Below are 26655 nucleotides of genomic sequence, written 5' to 3' on the forward strand. Positions count from 1 at the left end.
TTGACTGACTTGGGTTCTGAGCACTTGGACAAGGAAATTGGATCTTCAAAGTTAAGAAGCCCAACAAAAGGATATTTGGGCTTAAAGACACCAGCTTTGGCCCGTGTTGTCATGACATGAGTGTTCACATCTCTTGGTGGACTGACTGAAGGAGATGGGCCATCATTTGAGACTTGGGCCGATGAAGAATGGACATGAGATTCACCTGATGTTGCCGGTTGGTTTGCAGCTCGGTCCAAAGAAGTATGATCAGTAGCTTGAGGACTACTGGACTCATCACTATCAACTGAAGAGATAGATGGATTGGGCTCATGGACTGGATCAGCTGTGTTATGAATTCTTGGTGATTGAATAATCAGAGGCTCAATAATAGATGGAGAGACAGAGCCCAATTTGCGATTAAGAAAACCTGTGGCAAAAGGAAATAGAGTGGGATAAAAAACAATATGTCTAGAAACAAAGATCTTCCCAGAAGCGCTTAAACACCTGGATCCTTTATGTTGAGTGGCTGGTCCGAGATATACACATCGTTGACTGTGAAACTGAAATTTATGCTCGTTGTATGGTTTCAAACAAGGATAACATGCACACCCAAACGGTTGAAGACTCTTATAATCTGGATCCTTTTTATATAATTTGAACAGAGGAGTTGAGCCATTAAGCATTGGTGTTGGAAGTCTATTAATCAAGTAAACAGCCATATAGAAAGCATCCACCCAGTATGTGAGAGGCATTTGAGGATGGGCAAGCAAGGTTAGTCCAGTTTCAACTATGTGTCTGTGTTTTCTCTCTGCTCTACCATTTTGTTGAGAAGTGTAAGGACAAGTAAATCTGATATTAATACCAGCAGTTTGAGCAACAGGGATAAATGGTTTATACTCTGATCCATTGTCACATTGTAATGACTTTATTTTGGCATCAAACTGATTTTCAACAAGAGCTCGAAAATGATTAAAGGCTGTGATTGCTTCTCCTTTATGTTTGAGTGGATATAACCACGTGTAGCGACTAAAATCATCAACAAAATGAATATAAAAGCGGTAACCACTAACAGATTGGACCGGAGATGGTCCCCAGAGATCAGTATGAATTAACTCTAGAGGAGAAAAAGCTTGAGAATGAGACTTAGGAAAAGGTAACAGCTTCGATTTTCCAAATTGACACGCTTCACAAGTATAATTTTCATTCACATGGATATTCAATTTACACTTATTTAAAACTTGCTTCAAAACTTTAGAACCAGGATGTCCAAGAGTGTGGTGCCAACGAACAAAATCTGGAACTGAATGCGTGTCTGCGACATGTGCTTGTGGCCGAGGAGATTTAAGTCCTATTGGATACATTTCGTGCTTGGGTGTTCCCTGCAACAGAGGATGTCCTGTCTTCTTGTCCTTCACAACACAACCATTGTTAGTAAATTGAACATGAATAGGATTGTCTCCAACCAACCTATTTACACTCATCAAGTTCTTAGTGGCAGATGGAACAAGTAACACATTCTTAAGTAGAAGATTAGACTGAGAATGATTGCAAGGAATAGTAGTAGAACCGACGCCCAAGATAGGACTCCTTTGTCCAGTACAAGTGTATAGATGAGTCTTACCTATGGGAGCAACATAATCCAGCTGATCTGAATCCGGTGTGACATGATAGTTTGCTCCACTATCTATATACCAAGCTGGGTCAGCAACTGAGTGGGGATTAGCATAGTAAGCTTGTTGGTTATAATGATCTGGAGCCCGAGAACGACGAAAACCAGAGGAGTAGAAGTTAGGTTGAGGAGGCGGGTATGCATTTTGCTGATCCATCCGATCATAGCATGTTGCAGCAAAGTGTCCATACCTTTCACAGTATGTACAGAACGGGCGACCACTATGGCCTCTACCACCACGGCGTCCTCTGGAGCGACCACTACGGCCTCCACCACCACGGCGTCCTCTGGAGCGACCACCGCGAAAAATGCCACGGCCACGCCAGCCACCACGATTATTGCTGGAGTTAGAAGAGCGACGGCCTTCATCAGACATATCGGCCTTTTGTGCGATATTGGCACTGGGTTGAATGGTCAAAGATGACATTTGACTGAGCTGCTCAACGCGACTTTCAAAAGCTAACAAGGAGGCCTGCACTTCGACCCAGCTGAGATGAAGTTGATCAGATAGCTTGACTACAATGGCATTGTAATCAGCATCGAGTCCATTGAGAGTGTGCAGAATAAGATCTTCTGTCGACACCGGTGCTCCAGCTAGTGCTAGCTGATCTGAGATATTTTTCATCTTACTCAGATACTCTTCCATTTTCAGATTTTTCTTCCGTGTGCTATGGAGCTTAGTTTTGTGAATCATAATCCGTGCCTTGGTTGAAGCACAGGTAAGACTTTTGGCAGCATTCCACAACTCTTCGGCTGAACGACAGTGGAGCAGCTGTGCTGCAACATCTTGAGTCATCGTATTTCTTAACCATTCGACAAGCATACGATCTATAGAATACCAGTTTTCATATTATGGGTTTGATTTTGCCCCAGTAGTATCGCCGGCGACAGCAGGAATAAGACGAGAAGGAGCACGACCGAGACCATTGATGTGGGATTCCAGCTTGTTTCCCTCTATTAGAGGTAGGACGACCGACTCCCAGACAAGATAGTTGGTGCGATCCAGCTTGATCGCAGAGGTCTGAGAGGATGAATTAAATAGACTATAAGTCTTTGTGACCGTTGAATCAGAAGCATCAGACACATTGGGAGACGCCATTTCCTTGCTCTGATACCAAGAAAGAGTAAACAATACAAAGAAGATAAATGAACATTCTGAGACACTGTAGCGGCTGTGCTCAGATTCCTTTAATATATATAGGACGAACCGATAGGGTTTCTATGAGCTATACAATTATAACCATACATGTGTAGGGAGGAGATATAAAAGATACAGCTGTACAAGTATTTAACCATATAAACAATGAACAATATAATTATATTCTAACATCCATGTTTAGGGATTGAGAAGGATGATGAGGAGAAGAAGAAAGTGTTTGCAGTGGGAGAATTGGCGTTTCAATGTTTGCAGGTAAATAACGAGATGAGGCCCTCCATTGATGAGGTTTTAGAGATTTTGAAGGAGAAAGAAGAAGGTGAAATTTTAGAGGAAGATAAAGCTGATATAGATATAGGACCTGTGAAGACTTCAATAATCTATGGTCCGGCAAAGCTGTTCAATTCACCATCTTCATCAAATAGTGTCACTGTAAAATGGAGCAGGGAATGTACTACAAATTGCAGCGTTTAATAATCTTTAAGCCTATTTGTAATTCTTGGTCCATGTTCTGCGGCTATCATGAGTACTTGTCATGCTCATTTATATTCCCCTGCTTCTTTCTCGATCACGCATTATTACAAAAAATTAATATTTTTTTTCGATAGTGTACCTCAATTTATAAAGAAGCTTCTGGATTTCAAGTTTTTGTAATAAATTCTTTATATCATTTAATTATTTGAGCGTTAGCCTCTATTTCAAACAAAAGCCCAGAGGCAAAAAGGTAAGCTTTTCAATACGCTACAGTTGGAGATAGTTTAATTAGCTCCAAATCGTTGATTCTGTACAGGTACAAATCATGGAGACAGTTAAAAGAAGGAATTTTTGCAAAGCCAATGAGTGTATTTGTTATTTATTTGCATTTATCCATCTCAACCTTATACGACATAACAACAAAACATTCATGAGCAAATGAGATAACCAAATAAGTACAGATCATCAAAACAATCGAGTGGCAACAGAAGCCAATATTGATTGGCTTTTCATTTTTCGTTCTTTAATTCTTAAGGAGAATCTAATGCAGAACCAGATGTTATAACTACGACATTAGCTGTTCTGCAAAATGCAACATAGCATAAAAGTTATATATTCATAAATCATAACCATGCAAACGAAATGTTGTTGAACATAATTAAAAATTGCACTTTTATTATCAATAAGCTATTAGTTTAGATGGTAAGTGGTTTTACTCCCAAAAGGAGAATGCAGGTTTAATATTTTGAATTATAAAAAAAAAACATTGCACTTTCATTCTATAGACTATCCTCATGTGATGTCATTTTACTCGTATGGGCATGTCGATCAAAAGGTAACATAAATGTGCAAATCTAATCTGAAGAGGGATCGTGCATCTTTATTAGGCAAATTATCACACGAGCTTTTTCAAAAGTTTCTAATGTATTCCACGTGTACAACACGCTTTATCAAAGGTTTGAGTCAAGGTCTCTTCTCTATATCATTCACCTTTCTGCTTAATTATCAATTTATCTGCTATCTTTTTCACATTTACAATCCCTTTTTTTTTTTTTGCCCCCTCCCACTTTTGAGAACCAAACATTAGTATTGATAAGAGTGTGTTTGAAGCACATTATGTTGAGAGGACACGTGTCTCTCATTCGTCTTCTTGATCTTGGTCTTGGTCTAGTTCCTTTGGTTAGTCAACTGCCGTGTCATAGAGCATCGACTTGGGTTGTGTGTTCCACGGGGAAAGAATTGCCACCCTCAATTCCCCAGCCGGATAGAGCTTTCAAGCTAGTCATTGCTTGATGAAGCAATCAAGGTCTCGTACATTAGAAGTTTTTCTCTGAGAGTGGGTTTCAGAAGAATGGTTCTACCTCTTCACTTGTTGTTGTTCTTCTTCTTCTTGTTTGCTGAGCATTCCGCTTCAGGAGATGAGTGCCCAAGTTTCCTTGACTGTGGGAATCTGGGCGGGCTCTGGTTCCCTTTGACCACTCTAGAGCGCAGAGACTGTGGGACGTTGCCGATTCATGGCTGTGAAAACCCCAACGCTCAAAAAACTGTGAAATTGGGGGAAAAGATGTTTCCAGTGACGAGGATAGAACCCGGGTTGCTTCCTAAAGTTGTCGTTAGAGACGCATGTTTGGAGAAGCGTTTGGCAAGTAATAGTTGTGACGCCTTGCGTTCCAATATTACTCTTCCTCCCAACTCAGCTTTGGGTTCCTTTCGTATCTGGCCTTATATAACCATGTACAATTGCAGTACTCCACCCAATAAGAGTCTTCCAAAGCAATTCTTGAACTATACAGGATGTGCTAAAAGTAAGAATGAGGCCATCTTCTTCCGAACGCAGGATCAGGATGACCCTCCACCTCCCTTAGCAACATGTCCAAGGGTTCAGCTTCCCGTGAATATGCTGGCTTTCTCTCCTGATCCCTTTACATTCATAGCTTCTGAATTCCGTGTTACGTTTCAGCCTTCTCCTGGTTGTGGTCAATGTCTTTTTGACAAAGGCTCATGCCGTCTCAACAGCACCACGGGATTTTATTGTCTCAAAGGTATGCATTACTTAGTACAACAAATGAGAATTTCTTAGGTTCAGTTAATTTTACTCATTCATTTTTAGATGGCCATATGTACGCCTGTCAACTCTCCTTCTAGGATGCAATCTAATTAATTCTAATTAAACTGAGACAGAAAGACGGGCTTGGAAGCTGGGATTAAAGATAGGTAATTTTGCTTCATTTTCACTCATTTTCAGCTGTCTTTCCCGCATAATTATTTAGGATCCTGTATAATATAGATTTTATAATCTTCTAATTGTCCTCACATTATGAGATTCCTAAGAAACACCACAGATAATCCTTGAGTGAAAGACTCATAATTGTACTAATAGGTTTTGGAGTGGGATTAGGCATTCTGATATTAGCGTTGCTGCTCTGCTTTGGACTCTACAAACACAAACAGAATCCTATATCCCATGTAAGACTTCGATCAACGAATCAATACCCAAATGATGCGGACCCAGACAGTGGCAGACTCTTCTTTGGAGTCCCAATCTTCTCCTACACGGAGCTTCAAGGCGCAACCAACAACTTTGACCCCTCTAACAAACTTGGAGACGGCGGCTTCGGCTCTGTTTACTATGGTCCCCTTCTCAACTGCTTTAGTCTCGTACTCTTCATGCCAAAGTTTTTAACTTTAAAGCTATTTCCTTTCATTTATAGGAAAGCTCCAAGATGGGCGTGAAGTTGCAGTAAAACACCTATTCAACCACAACTACAAGAGAGTAGAACAGTTCATGACAGAAGTTGAGATCCTCACTCGCCTGCGTCACCAAAATCTTGTCTGCCTCTATGGCTGCACTTCACGTCAGAGCCGTGAACTCCTTCTTGTCTATGAATACATCCCAAATGGCACCCTTGCCAGTCACCTACGTGGCAACTATGCAAATCCTGCACTGTTGACGTGGCCTATTCGAATCAAAATCGCCATAGCAACTGCCAGTGCTTTGGCTTACCTTCATGCCTCCAGCATCATCCATCGTGATATCAAAACCAATAACATTCTCCTTGACAAGAACTTCTGTGTTAAGGTTGCGGATTTTGGACTTTCTAGGTTGTTCCCAGATGATGTCTCGCATGTTTCTACGGCTCCACAGGGAACACCAGGCTATCTTGACCCAGAATATCACTACTGCTTTAGGCTGACAGATAAAAGTGACGTGTATAGTTTTGGGGTTGTGCTTATGGAGCTGATATCTTCAATGCCAGCAGTTGATATAAGAAGAGACAAAGATGAGATTACGTTGGCGGGTCTTGCAGTTAGGAAGATTCGGAGGAATGAATTCGAGGAGTTGGTGGATCCATGTATGGGGATTGAGAAGGATAGTGAGGTGAAGAAGAAGGTGTTTGCAGTGGGAGAACTGGCATTCCATTGTTTGCAGATAGATAAGGAGATGAGGCCTTCCATTGATGAGGTTTTAGAGGTTTTGAGGAAAATCGAAGGTGGGAAAGTAGAAGGAGAGAAGGATATAGGGAAAGACAAAGATGGTGGTGAAGTTTCAAAGAATAAAGCAGATATACAAGCACAAGCAATGACTTCAATAAGCTTTGATCAAGTAAGGTTGTTCAAGTCAGCATCTTCTTCAAACAACATGATCCAGAAATGGAGAAATGGAAAAGTTGATCTGGCAAAATTATGTAGCGTTTGACTTCTAAGAAGTTTTGGGCATGTGATTGTTCTTTTTTTAATATGTAAAGGTCTAGGTGAGTAAGTAGTTGGATTCAAAGACTCATCAAAATTAGGACAACTCTATGGGTTATAAGTTGATTTTTCACTAACTGAATGAATTTTTGTTGGCAATTATTGAATACTCATATTATATATGAAGACGTTGCGCTGAGTTCACCCTCCTTTGTAATTATCATGCTTCTAGCTATATAGACTTTCCTCTCATCTCATCCCAATCACGTTACACACATATAAAATCTCTTTTAGTGCCTGTTTGCTTCAAGGAATATAATAGGCAATTTAGTGTAATAGAAAAATGATTATAGAGCATTTGTTTGATGTATCATTAAAAAATAATGAAATTTTAATTTTATCTAAAAAATAAAAATAAGTGCCAAATGATATTTGAAATTCTATTAATTGGGCTAAAAATGAAGAGTATGAATGTGTAAAGAAATTCATGGAAAATGTAGATGTGCATACCTTAATTCATGCAAGATTGAATACGGATTACATAGTTAATAATTTATGTAATGTTGATTATATTATCTAATTTATTACTATAATATATTATAATTAGTATATATTAGCTTTTAAATAAGAGGAGAATTTGTTAATTATGTTCAATAGGCCTCAAAATCAGGAAATTATTTTCAAGACCTTCCTTCTCGGCAAAAAAAAAAAAAAAAAAGAAATCTTGACCTAAATGCCCCTGGATTAATTGAAAGAAAAATCCCCTCCTTCACTCTGTTACCAGCGACTTTCCCAGCGGTGGAGCTTCCGTCATTGACGAGTGTTCGATCTGATGGCTAAGGAGTGGAATTCTGTACAAGTTCTTCTAAAATTTTTTAGAAGTCGCGGATAGGAAATTTCAAATTTTAATGGTGAAACTTTCAATTTCAGCAGTCAAGTCAATTTAAGGTGATTAATAACTTATATGTCACTTTTCTTGAGGAAAAACAATGTAGGAGTCAAATAAAAAGAAATTTAGTACTAAGGTAAGGCAAAGATTTTTTTTTTTCCCCACTGGAATAGTCAGTCTACTTTTGCAATAGCCTACAGCAAAGTTTATAATGAGAAGTCACATTGGATTAAGATATTATTATATGAAGGGTTTGATTATAAATGAAATAATCTCCATAATTTATATAAAATTTGAATTGAATCTTTCAAATTTTTTAATGAAAAGTTTCACAAGAGCATTGATGTTAAAAGCATCAAAGGGAGTGGAATTGAAGCTTTATAAATCTTGATCACTAAAGTAATTCAGGAATCAACTCAACTTACACCTTAATATTAAAATTGGTGAGGGAATTAAACCTAAAAAAAAGTACTATCCACGCCTTAAAAATATTATACACAACTTTCTTCTTCAATCTCTGCTCCTCGTTACATTTCAAAAAACCATTACCACAAACAATAACATTTGGCAAATGTAATATTAGGCTCAAAGTGAGCTCTCCAAAGCAATTCTTGAACTATAGCCCTGCTTATTATAAAGAACTCCGACAATAATTTGTCCATTTCACATCTACTTCTTTGAATTTTGTAAACGATATAGCTGAGACAGAAGATTAAAACAAAAGACGGGCTTGGAATGAAGCTATGATTGCTTATAGGTAATTTTACTTCCTTTTTACTCATTTTCAGCTATATCTCCTTTATCCCACATAATTACTTAGACCCTATATAACTCAAGTACTATTTATATTCTAAAGTAAAACAAGTTCTTCGTATAACATGAAAGAAACAAAACATGTTTTCTAGATTTTAAATTTGCATGAGTACAAGAACCATTCAACAAAAATAAGTTGTTGTCTATATTTCAGTATAACTGTAATTCTAAAGTAAAATGAGGAGTTGTTTATTTCTATCTTGTAACCATCCTGTGCTTTCCATCAGGAATATAAACATAATCATCCATGCTTTCACATTATCTAAACAAATGACAAAAACGCGTTTTGAATAATCTTCAGAACCCTGTCAACATCAGGAGCTTCATGTTTCTCTTTACTTGTCTTCTTTTTCTTCATCGGACTCCAATTATCCAATCAAGTTCTTGATGTCCTGGGCCACACGCGTAAACATGGTGTACAGCTGAGCTCCGGCAATGGCTTCATAAATGAGTCAAAGAAGTAAAATTTAATTACTCCTCCGGTCCTTAATATAGGACCAAATTCTTGAGTTGGTTTTGATCCTAAATATAAGACCCATTTCTCATATTTATCAATTTTCTCTAAATTATCCATATGAATACTCTCTCAACTATAATCAAGTAGAAGAGGAAGATGTGATATTAAGAAAGATTATGGTGTTTTAGGAAAAATGTGTCACTTTTCTAATAATTAACTTACTTACCTAACTTTCTTAATTAATCAAATTAGTTAAAGGTTTTATATTAAAGACCGGAAGAGTATAAACTTTTTGACCGTGACGACGACTATCACTACGGAAAAAAAAAGACTTCAGATGATGACTTTCGGCGACGACACCAAAAAGTCGCCGCTGAAACTAAGACTTTTAGCTGCGACATTTTGAAAGTGGACTTTTGCTAAAAGTTCGTTGTTGAAACTAAAACTTTCAGTGGTGACAAAAGTGTTGCCGTTGAAAGTCAGACCTCCAGCGGTGGCACTAATAGTTTCCGCTGAAAGTCAGACCTCCAGCGGCGACTATCAAGTGAACCCAATGATTCTCAAAGGTATACTTTCAGTGGCGATTTTTTTTGTCGCCGTTGAAAGTATACCTTTGAGAATCATTGGGTTCACTTTCAGCAGCGACTATCAGTGTCGCCGCTGAAAGTCTGACTTTTAGTGGCGACTTTATAATGTCACCACTGAAAGTGTAATATAATAATATATATTTTATTTTACAATATTAATAAACAAATTCAATCTGGTTTGGTGACAAGAAGATTGGACACGAAAGGAGGTGGTCATGAGTTTGAACCTTGAAGAAGACACATTTAAGGTGAAAATATTTGGACGATGACGTGGCCGGGAGGAGTGATATGACAATGACGTGGAGGTGGCTAGTGATGATGTGGCGGCCGGCGTATTGACGTGGCGCCCGGGCGGTGATGACGTGGTGTTGGTAAAGCCAATTCTTCTTAGGCATTACTTTTAGCGGCGACTTTTGTCGCCGTTGAACATCCCTTTTGGCAGTGACAATTTGTCGCGGCCGAAAGCGTTTTCAAGGGTGACAAATGTCACCGCCGAAAGTGTCTTCTAAAACTTCTAAAAGTCGCTCAATGGCGACCTTTTTAGTCGCCGCTGAAAATTAATTTTTTTGTAGTGTATACTAGGCTACTCTTAAAATCATTATTGGCAACTAATTAAAACTTGGAGTTTCTATTACTGTTCTTTTTGCCGTTGTGGGAACTTCAAGGTGGGGCAAAACCATGGACTATTATTCAAGTCATGCTAACATGACATTTGAGGAAGCTGAGTAGGAAGGGGTTAGCCCATATTTTCCGAGCAACTTTTCCAAGTCTTGTTCATAGTCACTGTCCAAGTCAACGAACGTAGTAAACGCACAGATTCATTCGACCATTACTGACATACATGTTCTGAGTACTACATTTAGTATCCTCCCAAACACGCTAGTCAGTGGCCCGACCCTTCAAAAGAATGTTCTCTTATCCAACTTCCATTGGGACATCAATCTCATGGCTCAACCAACACATCCTCATCCGATGGAATCTATATTCAAGTACATCTATCTCTCTCTTGTTTGGATTGTATTTCCAGCGGAGGGCAATGTCTACTTGATGGCAAATGCAGTGTCAATGGTACAGGCACCTTGATTAATTGTGATCATTCAGATAACTTGATTTCTCTTTAGCTTCTTCAAATCTTGTTTCTTTTTGATATTTTCCTTGATGATGACTGACAACAAGGAAAACGATTCCAATTCTATAACAACAGGTAATGCATTCCCGTATCAGCCCCAAGTAGACAAGAGTCTCGTTCTTTTCCATATCATATATCTTGAAATCTTATTTGTTGATCTTTAATATCCTTGATGATGACAAGGGCACAAGAGAGTCGATCCCAAGTCTTTAACAATAGGCAATGCATGGCCATATTGACCCCAAATGGACAAAGAGTCTCGTTGTTTTTCATTTATGCCAGAGTGCTATTTCTTTTTATGATCATCTATTATTACCATATATATATTATTGATAGACGTTAACTACTATTTTATTTATTTATAAGTGTTTTTCTTAAATTTAGTTTAGATATTGGACTTGACTAATTTCTTTATCCAATGAATTAGGAAATGTTTATATTGTAAGTAAATGAATAACAAGAGATCTTAACTCTTGAGGGAATCACTTCTATCAAATTCTTATTCGTTTACCGCAAGCTTATTTCACAAAAATATTTTGCTCACTATCAATTTTTAATTCGTTTTACTCCTGAATAATTGAATATTTAAAAAGTTCTAAATCAACCTAAGTATACTATTCACTCTGATTAGGATTTGAGGTTGTGCTTCTGAATTGAGCAGACGATTAAACACAAGGAACAAAAAACCGGATCGGATAATGAACCGGTCAAGACACTGGTTTAAGGGTTAATGGGTCAGACCGGATTAAACCGGTAATAATTAAAATAATTTAATTTAATTAAAATTAGTAAAAATATTTATATTCTAATTATAAAAAATACTCCCTCCGTTCCTTATTATAAGAGACATTTGATGCTTATAGCATGTTCCTAAATATAAGAGACACTTAAAAGTTGTCTCTACTTTTTTGTGTTGATTTCCTATTTTACCCATATTTATTGTCTCCAACTCACACTCTCTCTCCTTCCCACTTCTCTTTCTTTTAAGAATTTACTATTGTTCTCTCTCATGCTCTCTCTCCTTATTAATGAGGGTATTTTTGGAAAAAAAATTATACTTTTTACACATTCATTGTTCTTAACTAATTTTAACTGTTTTTTGATCAACGTAATTCGGTTATTCGTCTCTTATAATAAGGAACGGAGGGAGTAATATTTAATTTTTTAATGGATAATTATGTTGCAAAATATTCATGTATATGAATTTTTTACTTATCTTTTTAGTTTTTTTTCCTTTTCTTTTCTCTCATCTGACCCAACAGAATCTTTTTTTTTTTATATTGTTTTTACCATTTCTTCTCTCTCCCACGTGCAGTCCACATTTTCCTCCCTATGTCATGTCTCACGGAGTAGTTCTTCTTTCCTCTCTCCTCCTTGGACAATGAACAAGTAGAGTAGTGGAGTAGAATAGGCAGGGGGAGCTCATCTTACTTCCTAAATACGCATGGTCATTTGCCTCATTTCTCCCTTCGTCGTCTAAAGTGCTTCCTACCTTCCTCACTTCCTTTTCTTTCTCAAATAGAGAAATAGCGAATAATGGCACCATTTTTTCTCTCTACATTTTATTCATTCATTCTATTCTCTCTATTATGTTTCTGCTTGCCTTCCAATCTTTCACGAGTATACTTCAAAGTGGCACAAACAAAGTTCTGTCTTCCTTCACTTTAATGATCTCCTCTTCTTCTACCACTTATCTTCACAGTGTCCATGGTCTCCACAAGCTGCGAGACGTCCGGCGAACAGTGAGAGCAAGAAAGAAGGGGGGAAAAAAAGCAACCGGCCAACCCAGTCAAGCCGGCAGTTTGCCCGGTTTTTATCGGTTTTTTCCGGTTCATTCCGAGTTGCTCCGGTTTGACTGAACACTGGTTTTCAAGCTAAACCAGATCGGATCTCAGACCGGTTCATCGGTTTTTCGGTTGAACTGGCCGGTCTGGTCTGGTTTTTTTCTCCTTGATTAAATGACATGTGTTTTTGCTTTTTCAATCGTTTGCTGGCGTCAAAATCTTACTCATTTAGTTAAGTTTTCCCCTCTATTTCATTCACCTTTCTGCTTAATGATTACTAGTACTTAACTAAAAACCTAGTTAACAAATTTGAGAAAATTAAAAAAGTTAGTTAAGTTAGTTATTTGTAGTAAATAAATGTTGTCTTTTCTAAAATGTCCTTATTAATTATGTATGGTCAAATTACAAATTAATAGTAACTCTTTAATATATGCAACCACAATAAGATTACTTTGGGACAAAATGACTATATATTGGAAACAAAGTAGATTATGATTTTATATCTAGAACAAAAGTCAAACTAGCTATTATATTAAAAATTGCATTTACTATTAATTCCTCTGCTTTATGTTAAGAGAAGGACACGTGTCTCATATTCATCTTCTTGGTCTTGGTCTTTCTGCCAAGTCAACTGCTATGTCGCAGAGCTGCAACCAAACCTTAACAAGTTTTTGCCTGAAACAATCATATATAGTCTCCATAGACTAAACTCGTTCTCTACCATGAGAGTTTCAGAAGAAGATCATGCGTAATTTTATTTCATTTTTACTCATTTTCAGCTATGTTCTTTTTCGCACATTATTATTTCGGATCCTGCATCTGCATTGGTTTTTATAAACTCGTAATTGTATTCACATCGAGAAGTTCCCAAGAAACATTAGAAGATAATGCTTGAGAGAAATATTCATGTGAACATTCCCTTTCAAAAGAAAGAGTTTTAAGGATTCGACGCTTGTTCAGGCATTGGTATGGGATTAGGAATTCTCATACTAGGGTTGGTGCTCTGCTTCGGACTCTACAAACAGAAACAGAATGCCGTATCCCACGTCAGACTCCGATCAACCAATCAGTACCCAAATGATGCACACCCAGATAATGGAAGGCTCTTCTTTGGGGTCCCATTCTTCTCTTATGAGGAGCTTCAAGAAGCAACAAAGAACGTTGATCCCTCCAACAAACTTTGAGACGGAGGCTTCGGCTGTCTACTATGGTCATCTTATGAATCACGCTCATTTTCTGTCCTATAATCTTGTATTTTGCTTCATAAAAATTTAATCTTTAAGCCATTTCATTTATAGGGAAGCTTCAAGATGGCTGTGAAGTTGTAGTGAAACACCTATTCAACCACAACTACAATCGAGTTGAACAATTCATGACAGAAGTTGAGATCCTCACTCGCCTGCGTCACATAAATCTTGTCTCCCTCTATGGTTGCACTTCGTGTAAGAGCCGTGAGCTTCTTCTTGTTTATGAATACATCCCAAACGGAACCCTTGCCAGTCACCTCCATGGCAGCTCTGCAAATCGTGCATTGCTGACATGGCTTGCTTTAGGCTAGTTGATAAAAGTGATGTGTATAGTTTTGGAGTTGTGCTTATGGGGTTGATATCTTTATTGCCGGCTGTTAATATGGGAAGGAACAAAGATGAGATTATGGGTGGATCCATGTTTGGAGATTGAGGAGGATCGTGAGGTGAAGAAGAAGGTGTTTGTAGTGGGAGAATTGGAGTTTTAGTGTTTAAAGGTAAATAACAAGATGAGGCCTTCCATTGATGAGGTTTTAGAGATTTTAAAAGGAAATAGAGAGTGAGAAAGAAGAAGGGGGAGATGTAGAGGAAGATAAAGCTGAGACAGATACACGACCTTTGGAGACTCCAATAACTATGATCAGGCAAAGTTGTTGAAGGCATCATCTTCACCAAATAGTGTCATTGTAAAATGGGGCAGTGAATCCACCGATAATTTCAGTGTTTAACATTTAGGGGGTGTTCTGGAAGTAATTTTAAAAAATATTTTTATGCAAATCGAGATAAAATTTTTCTGACATATTTAGCTCGAGCTACATAAAATCACTTACAAGCTTATTTGTAGTTCATTTATACTAATTGCATCTTGCTTCTTGCTTCTGCTGCGATCATTTATACTAATTGCATCTTGCTTCTTGCTTTTCAAGTTAAGAAGTTGTGTCTTTATATGGTTGCGCCTCACGCCTAAGCCAAGACCTCGTCCTTGTTTTTGAATACATCTCAAATGGCACCATCGCTGTTCATCTTTAAGGGAACTCATAGTCATTGCCACTGTACATTTGGTGCGAGAGAAATGGAGTGGGTGGGAGGGTGCATGGAAATTTTAACGAGCTCAAAAGAATGAGTTAAATTGAAGAAGTAAGGTTAAAAGCTGATTTTTTATCATTTTTTATCGTATATTTTTTTTATTAAAATTTGAAATTTTCACTTTTTCAATTTTTAAAATTAAGCTCATTAAATTCTCTCCATTTCCGTCATATGGTATTACAAAAAAACAGTTCTTTACCAACAGAATTAGCGACAAAAAATTATTCTGTTACTAATTTCTGACATATTACTAATAAAAATTTTGTTGCTAAATTTAGCAACAGATTAGCGATAAAATTTCTGTTCGTCACTAAATTTTATCGCTAATTCGTCAGAACATCCGTCAGCAAATATTTAGTGACGGAATTTTTTTGTCAGAAATTTTTGTCGCTAATTCTGTTACTAAATTGTTTGTCACAGAAGTTTTGTTGCTAATTTCGTTGCTAATCTGTCACTAATTTTAAATTTCTTTATTTTAGATTATAATCTTACAAATATTTATATAATAACATTATTAAGAATATAATGATTTAAATATATTTTTAATTATAAAATAAATTAATATATTTATGGAGTTAGTGTTAATAAAGGTATCATCATCATTCATGTCATCATTAGTTATATACTGAGAATAGGAAGATAATATTTTAGAAAAATTATTTACATTTCATTAAAATCAATTCCTCTTGATTACTAATAATAATTAAAAAATATAATAAGAATATTAATAACTTTCCTATACAAACTGATATAAGAAAGACGTAATTTTTATTATATGTACAATATATTGAAAGATATAGTATATGATAGAAATTCAAAACCGAAAATGAATTTACATGAATACAAACTAATATTGAAATGAATTTTGAATTTTAATCATTGAACAATAAAATCTAATCATGATATAATTAATACCCATGATATAGATCGATTTTGGTCTTCAATGTAAAAACAAATGGTATATACAAAGAATTTTAAGAAAATAAATTACATAAGATAGATATACAAGTAGAAGAATATTGTTTATCATAATCTATTCAAATCATTTAATTTTTTATGTAGAATAATTTATTAGATTTTATTATAGTAGCTATTTTTTGAATAACAAGATTTTTGTAAAATAAATATTTAAAAATTATTTTGTCCTTAAAATAGTTATGATTAAAATTATCATATATTTTATTTTTAGTTTTTAATAATATATATGTATGTATAATTGTTTGTATAAAAGAATATTATATATATATATATTTAATTATGCATAATAAGTCAATAGGTTTATTGCAACTTAACTGATAAAGCTAAACGCGCCTACAGACAAGGTCTTGTGTTCGATCCATGGAGAAGTCACTTTCAGGAGGAAATTATGTGGTGGCGACAAGTGGGCTTCACAAGGTGACATGTGAGGTGGCAGGGACACGTAGAGATGGTCGGTGATCGTCGCTAGTGATGATGTGGCAACTGATAAGGCATCATGTGGCATTTTAATTTTTTTAAAAAAATTGGGTTAGTGCGGAATTTTCCATCGCTAATCCAATTAGCGACAAAGGAATTAGTGATGAAAGAAATTCCGTCGCTAATCCGTCACTAATTCTGTTGCTAAATAAAAACTTCCGTCATTAAATTCTGTCGCTAATAACATGTTTTTTTTAGTGTGATAAGGAAGGAACCTTTTCACTTCCTTTGTCATCCACCTCCTCTTCCTTCTTTATTCTCATCATTAAATTAATTTTGAAGGGTTGAGATTCAATATCCTATAAAAATATTATTTAATACTCCTTCTGTTTCTTATTATAAGAGACATTTGATGCTTATAGCATGTTCCCATATATAAGAGACACTTAAAAGTTGTCTCTATTTTTTGTATTGATTTCCTATTTTATCCCTATTTATTTTATCTCCAACTCATACTCTCTCTCCCTCTCACTTCTCTTTCTTTTAATAATTTAATTGTTCTCTCTCATACTCTCTCTCCTTATTAATGGGGGCATTGTTGGAAAAAATATTACTTTCTACACATTAATTGTCCTCAACTAATTTTAACTGTTTTTCTTATCAACGTAATTTGGTTATTTGTCTCTTATAATAAATAACAGAGGGAGTATCAAATAACAAAAAATATGAATAAATAAATTTAAATTATTAAAATTCATATCTGCATACTTTCTTTAAAATATTATATATATTTACTTTTTATAAGATATCACCTTCATTCCTAAATATAAAACCTATCACTTTGGTCATAAATATAAATTACTTGTAGGAAAAAAAATTTGGTCCAAAATGTAAGTTACTTGCAGTATATTTAATGTTTATTTTTCAATTTTACCCTTATTTAATTTTCATTGAAAAAAGAGAAGAGAGAGATATGAGAATAATTGGTAAATGTATAAAGAAGAAAAAACTTTAATAAAAATTGAAAATTTTTGTTAATTTAATACATTTCTTAATATGTGAATATATGTACAAGTAACTTATATTTAACATCAGACATAGTATTAAATTTTAATCGTTAAAAGTTGACGTCATGATAAGAATAAAGAAGTGGAGGGAAGAGAATGGTAAAAAAAGCGAAGAGGTTTTCTTTCCCATTGCCATGGCCTTTTTGCATCAAAATCGTCATAGAAACCACAAGTGCGTTGGGGTAACTTTATTTCTATGAGATCTTTAAGAGCTATTCTGGAAGTAACTTTTTGTGAGTCAAAACAGAAGAAACTCCTTCCATCACCGACCATCAAGCCCAAATCAAATGGTTAGAGCTCTGTTGCCTGTATGATTAGAGAATTATTTGGAAAATGGTGGCTTGAAAATAAATGATTATTTCAGTTTAAGAAAGAACTTTATGCATGTCTTAACTGGTTCCATGTATATAATTGTCATTAACGATTGATCAAATTTGAGAGACATGGCTAATTAGGCAAGAACATATATGTCATGCTTGTATATAGTCCCCTCTGCTTCTTTCTGATTAATTTAAAAAAATAATATTTTATTTCCTATAGTTTGACCTCAATTCGTAAAGAAGTTTCTGGATTTCAAATTTTTGTAATAAATTCTTGGGATAATTAATCTACAGCTCCTTATAGTTTCAACTAATTTTGAATCAGGTTCTTATAGTTTTTTTTCTTTTTATCAAGTCCTTATACTTTCATCTGTTTTTAATTAGGTCCTTGTATTTATTTTTCTTTTTATCAAGTCCTTATAAGTTCACCTTATTTTTAATTAAGTTCCTGAATTTTTTATTCTTTATTTTATAAATTCTAATAGTACTATTATATAAACATAAAATAGTATATATTATTTAATATTAGTTTATAAACAATAATATTCTAAAGATATTGATTTATTATAAAGATTTTAATTTTTCAGCAAAAAATTAATTGTTCTAAAAAATTTTCCTGAATTCATTAATTCTATTACTTTTTATTACATAATTATTAATTTAATTTAATTATTAATATTTTATATTCCAGTATTAATCTATTTAATTAAGCTTATATTTAATTAATAAATAAAAATTAAAACTACATGGACCTGATTAAAAATTTAGTGAAATTATAAGGACTTAATTAAAAGAAAAATAAATACAAGGACCTAATTAAAAAAAGGTAAAAGTATAAGGATCTGATAAAAAAAAAACTATACTTAAACTTTCATTTGGTTTGGTTTGCAATGAAGCTCTGTAGAACTCTATGATGAGTATAAGCCTAAGAGGAGAACCCATCACAATAGACTAGTCTATTAGGAGGGAGAACCACTTGACCTTATAAACCCTACAATACTTATGAGATTTCCCAACGTGGGACTCATAACAAACCTCCATGTCGTTATAAGCATCATTCTCAATCAAATCCTTCTCAAATCATCTCATGAAGCAAAAGCACCGATCAGAGGCGAAAACATAAGCTTTTCAAAACTCTACAGTTGAAGACAGTTTAACTGATTCCAAAATTGATTGATTCCACAGGTACAATTACAAATCATGAAGGTATACCCAGATGAGTTCTAATGGAGCAGGAATATTTGCAAAGCCAATGAGTGTATATTCATTATTCATTTGCACTATTAATCCATCTCAGCGTAATGTAAAAGTTATATCTTCATAAGCATACCAGCGAAGTGTTGTTAAACATAGTTAAAAATTGCACTTTCATTCCGTATTATCCTCATACGATGTCATCTTTTACTTGTATTGGCATGCCGATCAAAAGGAAACATGAATATGCATATCTAATCTGAAGGGTGATGAACTTTTTCAAAATTTCTGATGTGTTCCACGTCTGTGACACGCTTTATCAAACGTTGATTCAAGGTCTTCCCTCTATCATTCACCTTTCTGCTATTAGTTTTCCACCTGTACTGTTGATTATTCGGCTTATTTAATTAAGAATCAAACATTGAGAGTGCGGGTGAAGCACATCATGTTGAGAGAAGGACACTTGTCTCATTCATGTTCTTGGTCTTGGTCTTGAAGCCAAGTAAACTGCCGTGTCATAGGGCGTCGACTTGGGTCGTTTGTTTTGTGGGGAACGAATTGCATCCCTTAATTGCTCAAATGGATAAAACCTTCAAGCTAGTTATTGCTTGAAACAATCGAAGTTTCATAGATTAAACTTTTTCTCTATGGGAGGATGAAGGATTTCAGAAGAATGGTTCTACATGTTCATTTGTTCGTCTTCTTCTTCTTGCTCGCTAACCATTCTGCTTCTGAAGAGTGTCCACGTTTCTTTGAATGTGGGAATCTGGGCAATCTCTCGTTCCCTTTAACTACTCCACGACGCAAAGACTGTGGAATGTTGCCGATTGATGGCTGTGAACACCCCAACGCTGACAAAACTGTGCAATCAGGAAAAACCAAGCTTCAGGTGAAGAGAGTAGATTTTTCCAATAATGCAGTTTTTGTTAAAGACGCAGCTTTACAGAATCTTTTGGTAAACGATAGTTGTGATGCCTTGTGCTGCAATATTACTCTTCCTCCCAGCTCACCCTTGGGTTCTTTTGATATCTTTCCATACGCAAAAACCTTTTACAAATGTAATATTAGTCTCAGAGTTAGCCCTGCGAAGCAAGTTTTGAACTATACAGGATGTCGTAACAACGAGACCATCTTCTTCCGAACGCAAGATCAAGATGACCCTCCATCTTCTCTAGCAACATGTCCAAGGGTTCAGCTTCCAGTAAATATGCTAGCTTTCTCTCCTGATCCTTTTACATTCATAGCTTCTGAATTCCCCCTTACCATTCGACTTTCTGATGACTGTGGTCGATGTTCTAAGCACAACAAAGGCATATGCCTTCTCGACCGTAAAGGAGCATTTTATTGTTCCAAATTCAAAGGTATGCACAACAAGTATCATGAGAAATTTACTCATTCTTTTCTACTAGATCGGTGTGTGCCTGTCAACTATCAAATTAGCTCTGCTTATTCTTGGTTTTTTTTTTTTTTTGCTTGGTTGATCTAATCGAAGTAACTCCGATACTAATCTGTCCGTTTCTTATCTACTTCTTTGAATTGTGGTAAACGATGAAACTGAGACAGAAGATCAAAATAAAATACGGGCTTGGAAGCTGGGATTGATAATAGGTAATTTTACTTTTTACCGTATTCACATTATGAGATTCCCAAGAAACAATACAGATAATCTTAAACATTGCCTTTGAAAAGGAAGAGTTTTGAGTAAGAAATTGACGCTTGGTCAGGTTTCGGAGTGGGGTTAGGAATTCTGATATTAGCGTCGCTGCTCTGCTTCGGACGCTACAAAAAGAAGCAGAATGCTGTGTCCCATGTCAGACTCCGGTCAATAAATCAGCACCCAAATGATGCAGACCCAGACAGTGGCAGACTCTTCTTTGGAGTGCCAATCTTCTCCTACATGGAGCTTCAAGGCGCAACAAACAACTTCAACCCCTCCAACAAACTTGGAGACGGAGGCTTCAACTCTGTTTACCATGGTCATCTCATGAATGCCTCTCATTCCTTTTCATATAATCTTATATTTTCCTTCATAAAGTTTTGAATTTTAAGCTATTGCACTTATAGATAAGCTTCCAGATGGGCGTGAAGTTGCAGTGAAACACCTATTCAACCACAACTACAAGCGAGTGGAACAGTTCATGACCGAAGTTGAGATCCTCACTCGCCTGCGTCACAGAAACCTTGTCTATCTCTATGGTTGGACTTCACGCCAAAGCCGTGAGCTCCTCCTTGTCTATGAATACATCTCAAATGGAACCCTTGCTAGTCACCTTCATGGCAGCTCTGCAAATCCTGCATTGTTGACGTGGCCTATTCGAACCAAAATCGCCATAGAAACTGCCAGTGCTTTGTCTTATCTTCATGCCTCTGGCATCATCCACCGTGACGTCAAAACCAACAATATTCTCCTTGACAAGAACTTTCGTGTTAAGGTTGCCGATTTTGGACTTTCTAGGTTGTTCCCAGATGATGTTTCACATGTTTCTACGGCTCCACAAGGAACACCAGGCTATCTTGACCCAGAATATCACTATTGCTTTAGGTTGACTGATAAAAGTGATGTGTATAGTTTCGAGGTTGTGCTTATGGAGCTGATATCTTCAATGCCAGCGGTTGATATGGGAAGGAAGAAAGATGAGATTACGTTGGCAGGTCTTGCGGTTAGGAAGATTCAGAGGAATGAATTTGAAGATCTAGTGGATCCATGTTTGGGGCTTGAGAAGAATAGTGAGGTGAAGAAGAAGGTAGTTGCAGTGGGAGAATTGGCATTTCAGTGTTTGCAGATAGATAAGGAAATGAGGCCTTCCATTGACAAGGTTTTAGAGGTTTTGAGGAAAATCGAAGGTGGGAAAGAAGAAGAAGAAGAGGATATAGGAAAAGACGGAGATGGTGGTGAAGTTTCAAAGAATAAAACAGATATACAAGCACGAGCTATGACTTCAATAAGCTTTGATCAAGACAACATGATCCAGAAATCGGGAAATGGAAAAGTTGATCAGGCAAAATTGTTTAGCGTTTAATCTCTAAGAAGTTATGGGCACGTGATTGTTCTTTTTTTAATATAACTATGTGGGGTTAATTTTTTACTAATTGAATCAATTTTTCTTGGCAGTTGTTGAATACTCATTATATATTATATGTGAAGATGTTGCAATGAGTTCACCCCTCCTTTGCAGGTAAGGGTGGAAATAGGCCAGGCGGCCTGTCAGGGGCCTGTGGCCTGGCCTGTAAATGGCTTGGCCTGGCCTGGCCTATTTAGATATTAGACCAGGCTCAGGCCTGTAAAAAGGCTTGTTTGCTTTATCAGGCCAGGCTCAGGCCTGACAGTAAGCCTGTTAGGCCTGTCAGGCGGCCTGGGCCTGTTATCTTTTTTTTTTTTTATGTTAAAATTATAAATTGATAGGAGGGATTTTGTTATTCTAATTGGTTAATTGAGAAAACTCCATCCACATAAACATGTTATCTAGAGCCTATTGCATGCGACATTTCATTTCCATTCTCTATAATAAAAATAATTGATATATGTATAATGACACATATTTAAACAGAGAAAGAAAACATAAGTGCATTTAAAAAAAAAAAGCATCATTCATTTATTTGATCCATGCTTATAGAATATATATATATATAGAGAGAGAGAGAATTGACCTATTATGTTTTAGACCGTGTATATGTGTGCTCAATCTAATTCTTATTATAATAGTTACTTAATTAATTTGAATAAATAAATAAATTATAATAACTGTAATATTTTTTTTTTAAAAAAAACAACCATGTGTAACAACAAGATCAAATATCATTTTGTTAGTAAATTAGTCTGAATAAATGATAAATTTAAAATATAAAAGGGATTAAGGATGTTTCATATTTTAAACTAGATCTAGTCATCAACTAATTTTTATACTAGAGATAGGATGAAGTGATATTTTTATATCAAATGAAATTATGTTTTCTAATAATTTTTCATATTAGATTTTTTTTTTGGGCCTAAGGGGACATGTTTTACAAATTGTGTTAATTTGATAATTTCATATTTTTTGTTTGTATTTTAGATCAATTAGGTTGAATTATTATAATTTTGAATTGATTTATGTGTGTTTAAAATTTATTAAAAAAATAGGCCTCTTAACAGGCCATAGGCCAGGCCAGGCCTGATTACAGGCCAGGCTCAGGCCGATTAAAAGGCCTTTCACAGGCCGCAGGCCAACAGGCCTCACCACAGGCCAGGCCTGTTAAAGGTGAGGCCTGACTTGGCCTGGCCTGTTTCCACCCCTATTTACAGGTATCATGCTTCCGGCCGTATCTCATTCCAATCACATTACACACACATAAAATCTCTCGTGGTGCCTGTTTGCTTCAAGGAATATAATAGGCAATTTAGTGTAATAGAACACTGATTATAGAGCATTTGTTTGATGTATCATTAAAAAAATAATGAAAATTTAATTTTATCTAATTAAAAAGTAAAAATGTGAAATGATCTTTGAGATTCTCTTAATTAGGCTAAAAATGAAAAGTATAAATTTCTAAAGAAATTTATGGAAGATATAGATGTCCATACATTAATTCATGCAAGATTGAATGTGGATTACATAGTTAATAGTTTATGTAATTTTGATTATATTATCTAATTTATTACTTTAATATATTATAATTAGTATTATATTGGCTTTTAATTTTTAAATAAAAGGAGAATTTTCTAATTATGTCCAGTAGGACCTCAAAATTAGTAAAACTGTTTCAAACCTTCCTTCTCAGCAAAAAGAGAAAAAAGAAATCTTGACCAAAAAGCCCCATTGATAATTGAAAGAAACTCCCCTCCTTCCCCCTGTTTCCAGTGACTTTCCCACCGGTGGAGCTGCCGTCATTGGCAGGTGTTTTGATCTCATGGTTAATTAGGGAGTGGAATTCTGTACAAGTTCTTCTGAAATTTTTCAGAAGTCAGGGATAGGAAATTTCAAATTTTAACGGTGAAATTTTCGATTTCAGCAGTCAAGTCAATTTAAAGTACTTGGTAACTTATGTCACTTTTCTCAAGGAAAAACAATTTAGGAGTCAACTAGAAGAAGTTTATGCCCCGTTTGGTGTTAATTAGAAGTGGAATCATGATTTTTGCTTCTTTGGTAGCAAGGAACCCACTTATTCATGGAACCCACTTTCGTCATTTTGATGGAACTGAATTCTATGCCCAACCCTGAGAACTGACTACACTTCCATGAAACCCACTTTATTTTCCCTTTTTACCCTCAAAGCCTTCAGCCGCACGACCTTTGAGATTCCACTTTCAAGGTTCTCCGGCTACTCAGATGAGGAAAGACCTAGAGTAGTTTTATTTTCAAGTTGTACTTGCCATTATATATATTTTAAAAAAGGATTCTCCGGCTACGACCTTCATCCACGATGACAACGGCGAGGTGACAACATTCACCCGCGATGGCTACGACCTTCATCCATGACGGTATTGATGCTCATTCGCGACGGCAACGACAAACTCAATTTAAGGAAACCTCCAAGCTTCCAAGTACTTCGACTTTGATTTTAAATCAGAGAAGGATGCAATGAGAAGCTTCCAAGTACTTCGATTTCAATTTCTTTCTCGGATAGGCGACGACATTGGCGGGATTTTTTTTCTTACTCGAGTTGAAATTAGATCTTGTGGAATCAAAGGTTAGATCTAGTTGCAGAGGTCTGGAAGCTTGGATCGTAGAAAAATTTTATCATTATCTCCGTCGATTGAACTGGACGCAAGGAACAAGAAGACTATTCTCTATTCTAATATCTGATTTCGTTTTTTATTGCTTGACTTGGTTTGATTTCTTGTTTTTTTTTTTGACCGGATTTTTTATTTCTTGTTTATGGGGTTCAGTTTCTTGTAATCATCCTCCATAGCCGCCGGTGGTTTCTGTGGTGGCTGTCAATAGTCCCTGTGGAGGTTGACGGTGGTGCCAGGCCATGGCTGTTGGATGAAGGCTATTTTTTGGCAGGGGCATATGAGTCATTTCATATTTAAAATTAATAGATTAATTAAAAGTTATATCATACTTCCATGGTCATGATTATACCAAACACACTTTTAATCCCACTTCCATTTCTATTTCTATTTCTACTTTTAAAATTATAGTACCAAGGTAAGGCCAAGAATTTTTTTTTTTTTTTAATAACTAGGATAGTCAGTCGACTTTTGCATCAGCCTACAGCAGAGTTTATAATGAGAAGTCACCATTTATTACATTAAGATGTTGTGATATTAAAGGTTATTTTTATAAATTATATAAGATTCGAATTAAATCTTCCAGATCTTTTAGTGAAAAGTCTCACAAGAGAGTTGATGTTGAAAGCATCAAAGGAGAAGGAATTGAAGCCCTGAAAATTTTGATCGCCAAAATGAGTCGCTAATCAATCTCATTTACATCTTGATATTGAAAGAAGTAGGGTGAATTAAGCCTAAAAAAGTATTATGCATGCCTTAAATATATTATGTACAACTTTCTTTTTCAGTTTTTTCTCCTCGTTACACTTCAAAAAACCATTGCCACAAACAATAACATTTTACAATATATATTAGCTTAGAGTTAGCTCTCCAGGGCAATTTTTGACCTACAGCCCTGCTTATTCTAAATAACTCCAATACTAATTTATTCATTTCATATCTACTTCTATGAATTTTGTAAACGATATAACTGAGACAGAAGATCAAAACCAAGGTATTGAAAAATTGGAAAAATTTCAGAAAAGTCTTTTGGAATATAAAAATTCTAGATTGGGTCTTAGAATTGTGTAAATGACAAAAAGATCAATGACTCAATTATTATTTAGAAAATCAAGAGGAATTGATAACTTTACCTCGACTAAACAAAAGTGAGTAGTTATTTTCTAAACAAATTTAAATAACACTTACAATGTTCTAGTGATTACATGATTAGCTGTAGTTAATAACAAGGTACTTGACTACGAAAAAGTGAATAGTTATTCTCTACACAAATCTAGGTAACGCTTATACTATTCTAGTAATTACATGATTAGTTGTAGTTAATAACAAGGCACCTAATTACGAAAAAGTGAGTAGTTATTCTTTACACGAATCTAGGTAACACCTAAGCTCTTATAATGATTTCTTAAATCATTGTAGTGAATAAATACAAATGAGGGTAAAATTGTCAATTTCTTTGATTTTACAAATGACATATTAGGTCATTGATCTTTTCTGTCATTTACATAATTTAGGATTCAATCTGAAATTTCCTATATTCTAAGGGTTTTTTTTTTTTTTGTGTGGAGATTTTCCTTGAAAATTGGACCGACAACTAAATTAATTGGGCTTTTATTTACATCACTATATTGCATTTTAAATTAAATTAAATTTGACTCCAAGGCGACATGAGGATGACCCACATAATTACATATAACTTAATTATTATTTATATTCTAAAGTAAAACAAGTTGTTCATATAACATGAAAGAAACAAAACCTGTGTTTTAGATTTTTAATTTGCATGACTACGACAATCATTCAAATAAAATAACTTGTTGTCTATATTTAAGTATAACTGTAATTCTAAAGTAAATTAACAAGGTGTTTGGACGAAACTAAATCATGGAGAATAGCTTCTGGAGAATAGATTTTGTGAAAACATGATTTTGATAAAACGAGAGTTTTTGGATAGTTGTTATAAGAAATACTTTTTATATGTAAAAATTACTAAAAAGAGACATAAG

General features: G+C 35.3%; 1 protein-coding gene across 2 annotated transcripts in view; it reads left to right on the forward strand.

Moving 5' to 3' along the window:
• LOC114716965 (LEAF RUST 10 DISEASE-RESISTANCE LOCUS RECEPTOR-LIKE PROTEIN KINASE-like 1.1) overlaps positions 1 to 26655 on the forward strand; it is a 59693-nt gene that overhangs the window by 19345 nt on the left and 13693 nt on the right. Inside the window, exons 4-6 of one of the 2 annotated variants that reach the window (XM_028902044.1) lie at positions 5662 to 5913; positions 5993 to 6940; positions 21922 to 21973. In XM_028902044.1, the coding sequence (XP_028757877.1) occupies positions 5662 to 5913; positions 5993 to 6940; positions 21922 to 21959 (1238 nt within the window). In that variant the 3' untranslated portion in view covers positions 21960 to 21973. Of the gene's footprint in view, positions 1 to 5661; positions 5914 to 5992; positions 6941 to 21921; positions 21974 to 26655 lie in introns of those variants that run through there. The other variant, XM_028902043.1, reaches the window with a different exon arrangement.

This window comes from Neltuma alba, unplaced genomic scaffold (assembly GCF_004799145.2).
Source record: "Neltuma alba isolate B1F8T4 unplaced genomic scaffold, ASM479914v2 tig00011700_pilon, whole genome shotgun sequence".
NCBI classification, from domain to species: Eukaryota; Viridiplantae; Streptophyta; class Magnoliopsida; order Fabales; family Fabaceae; genus Neltuma; species Neltuma alba.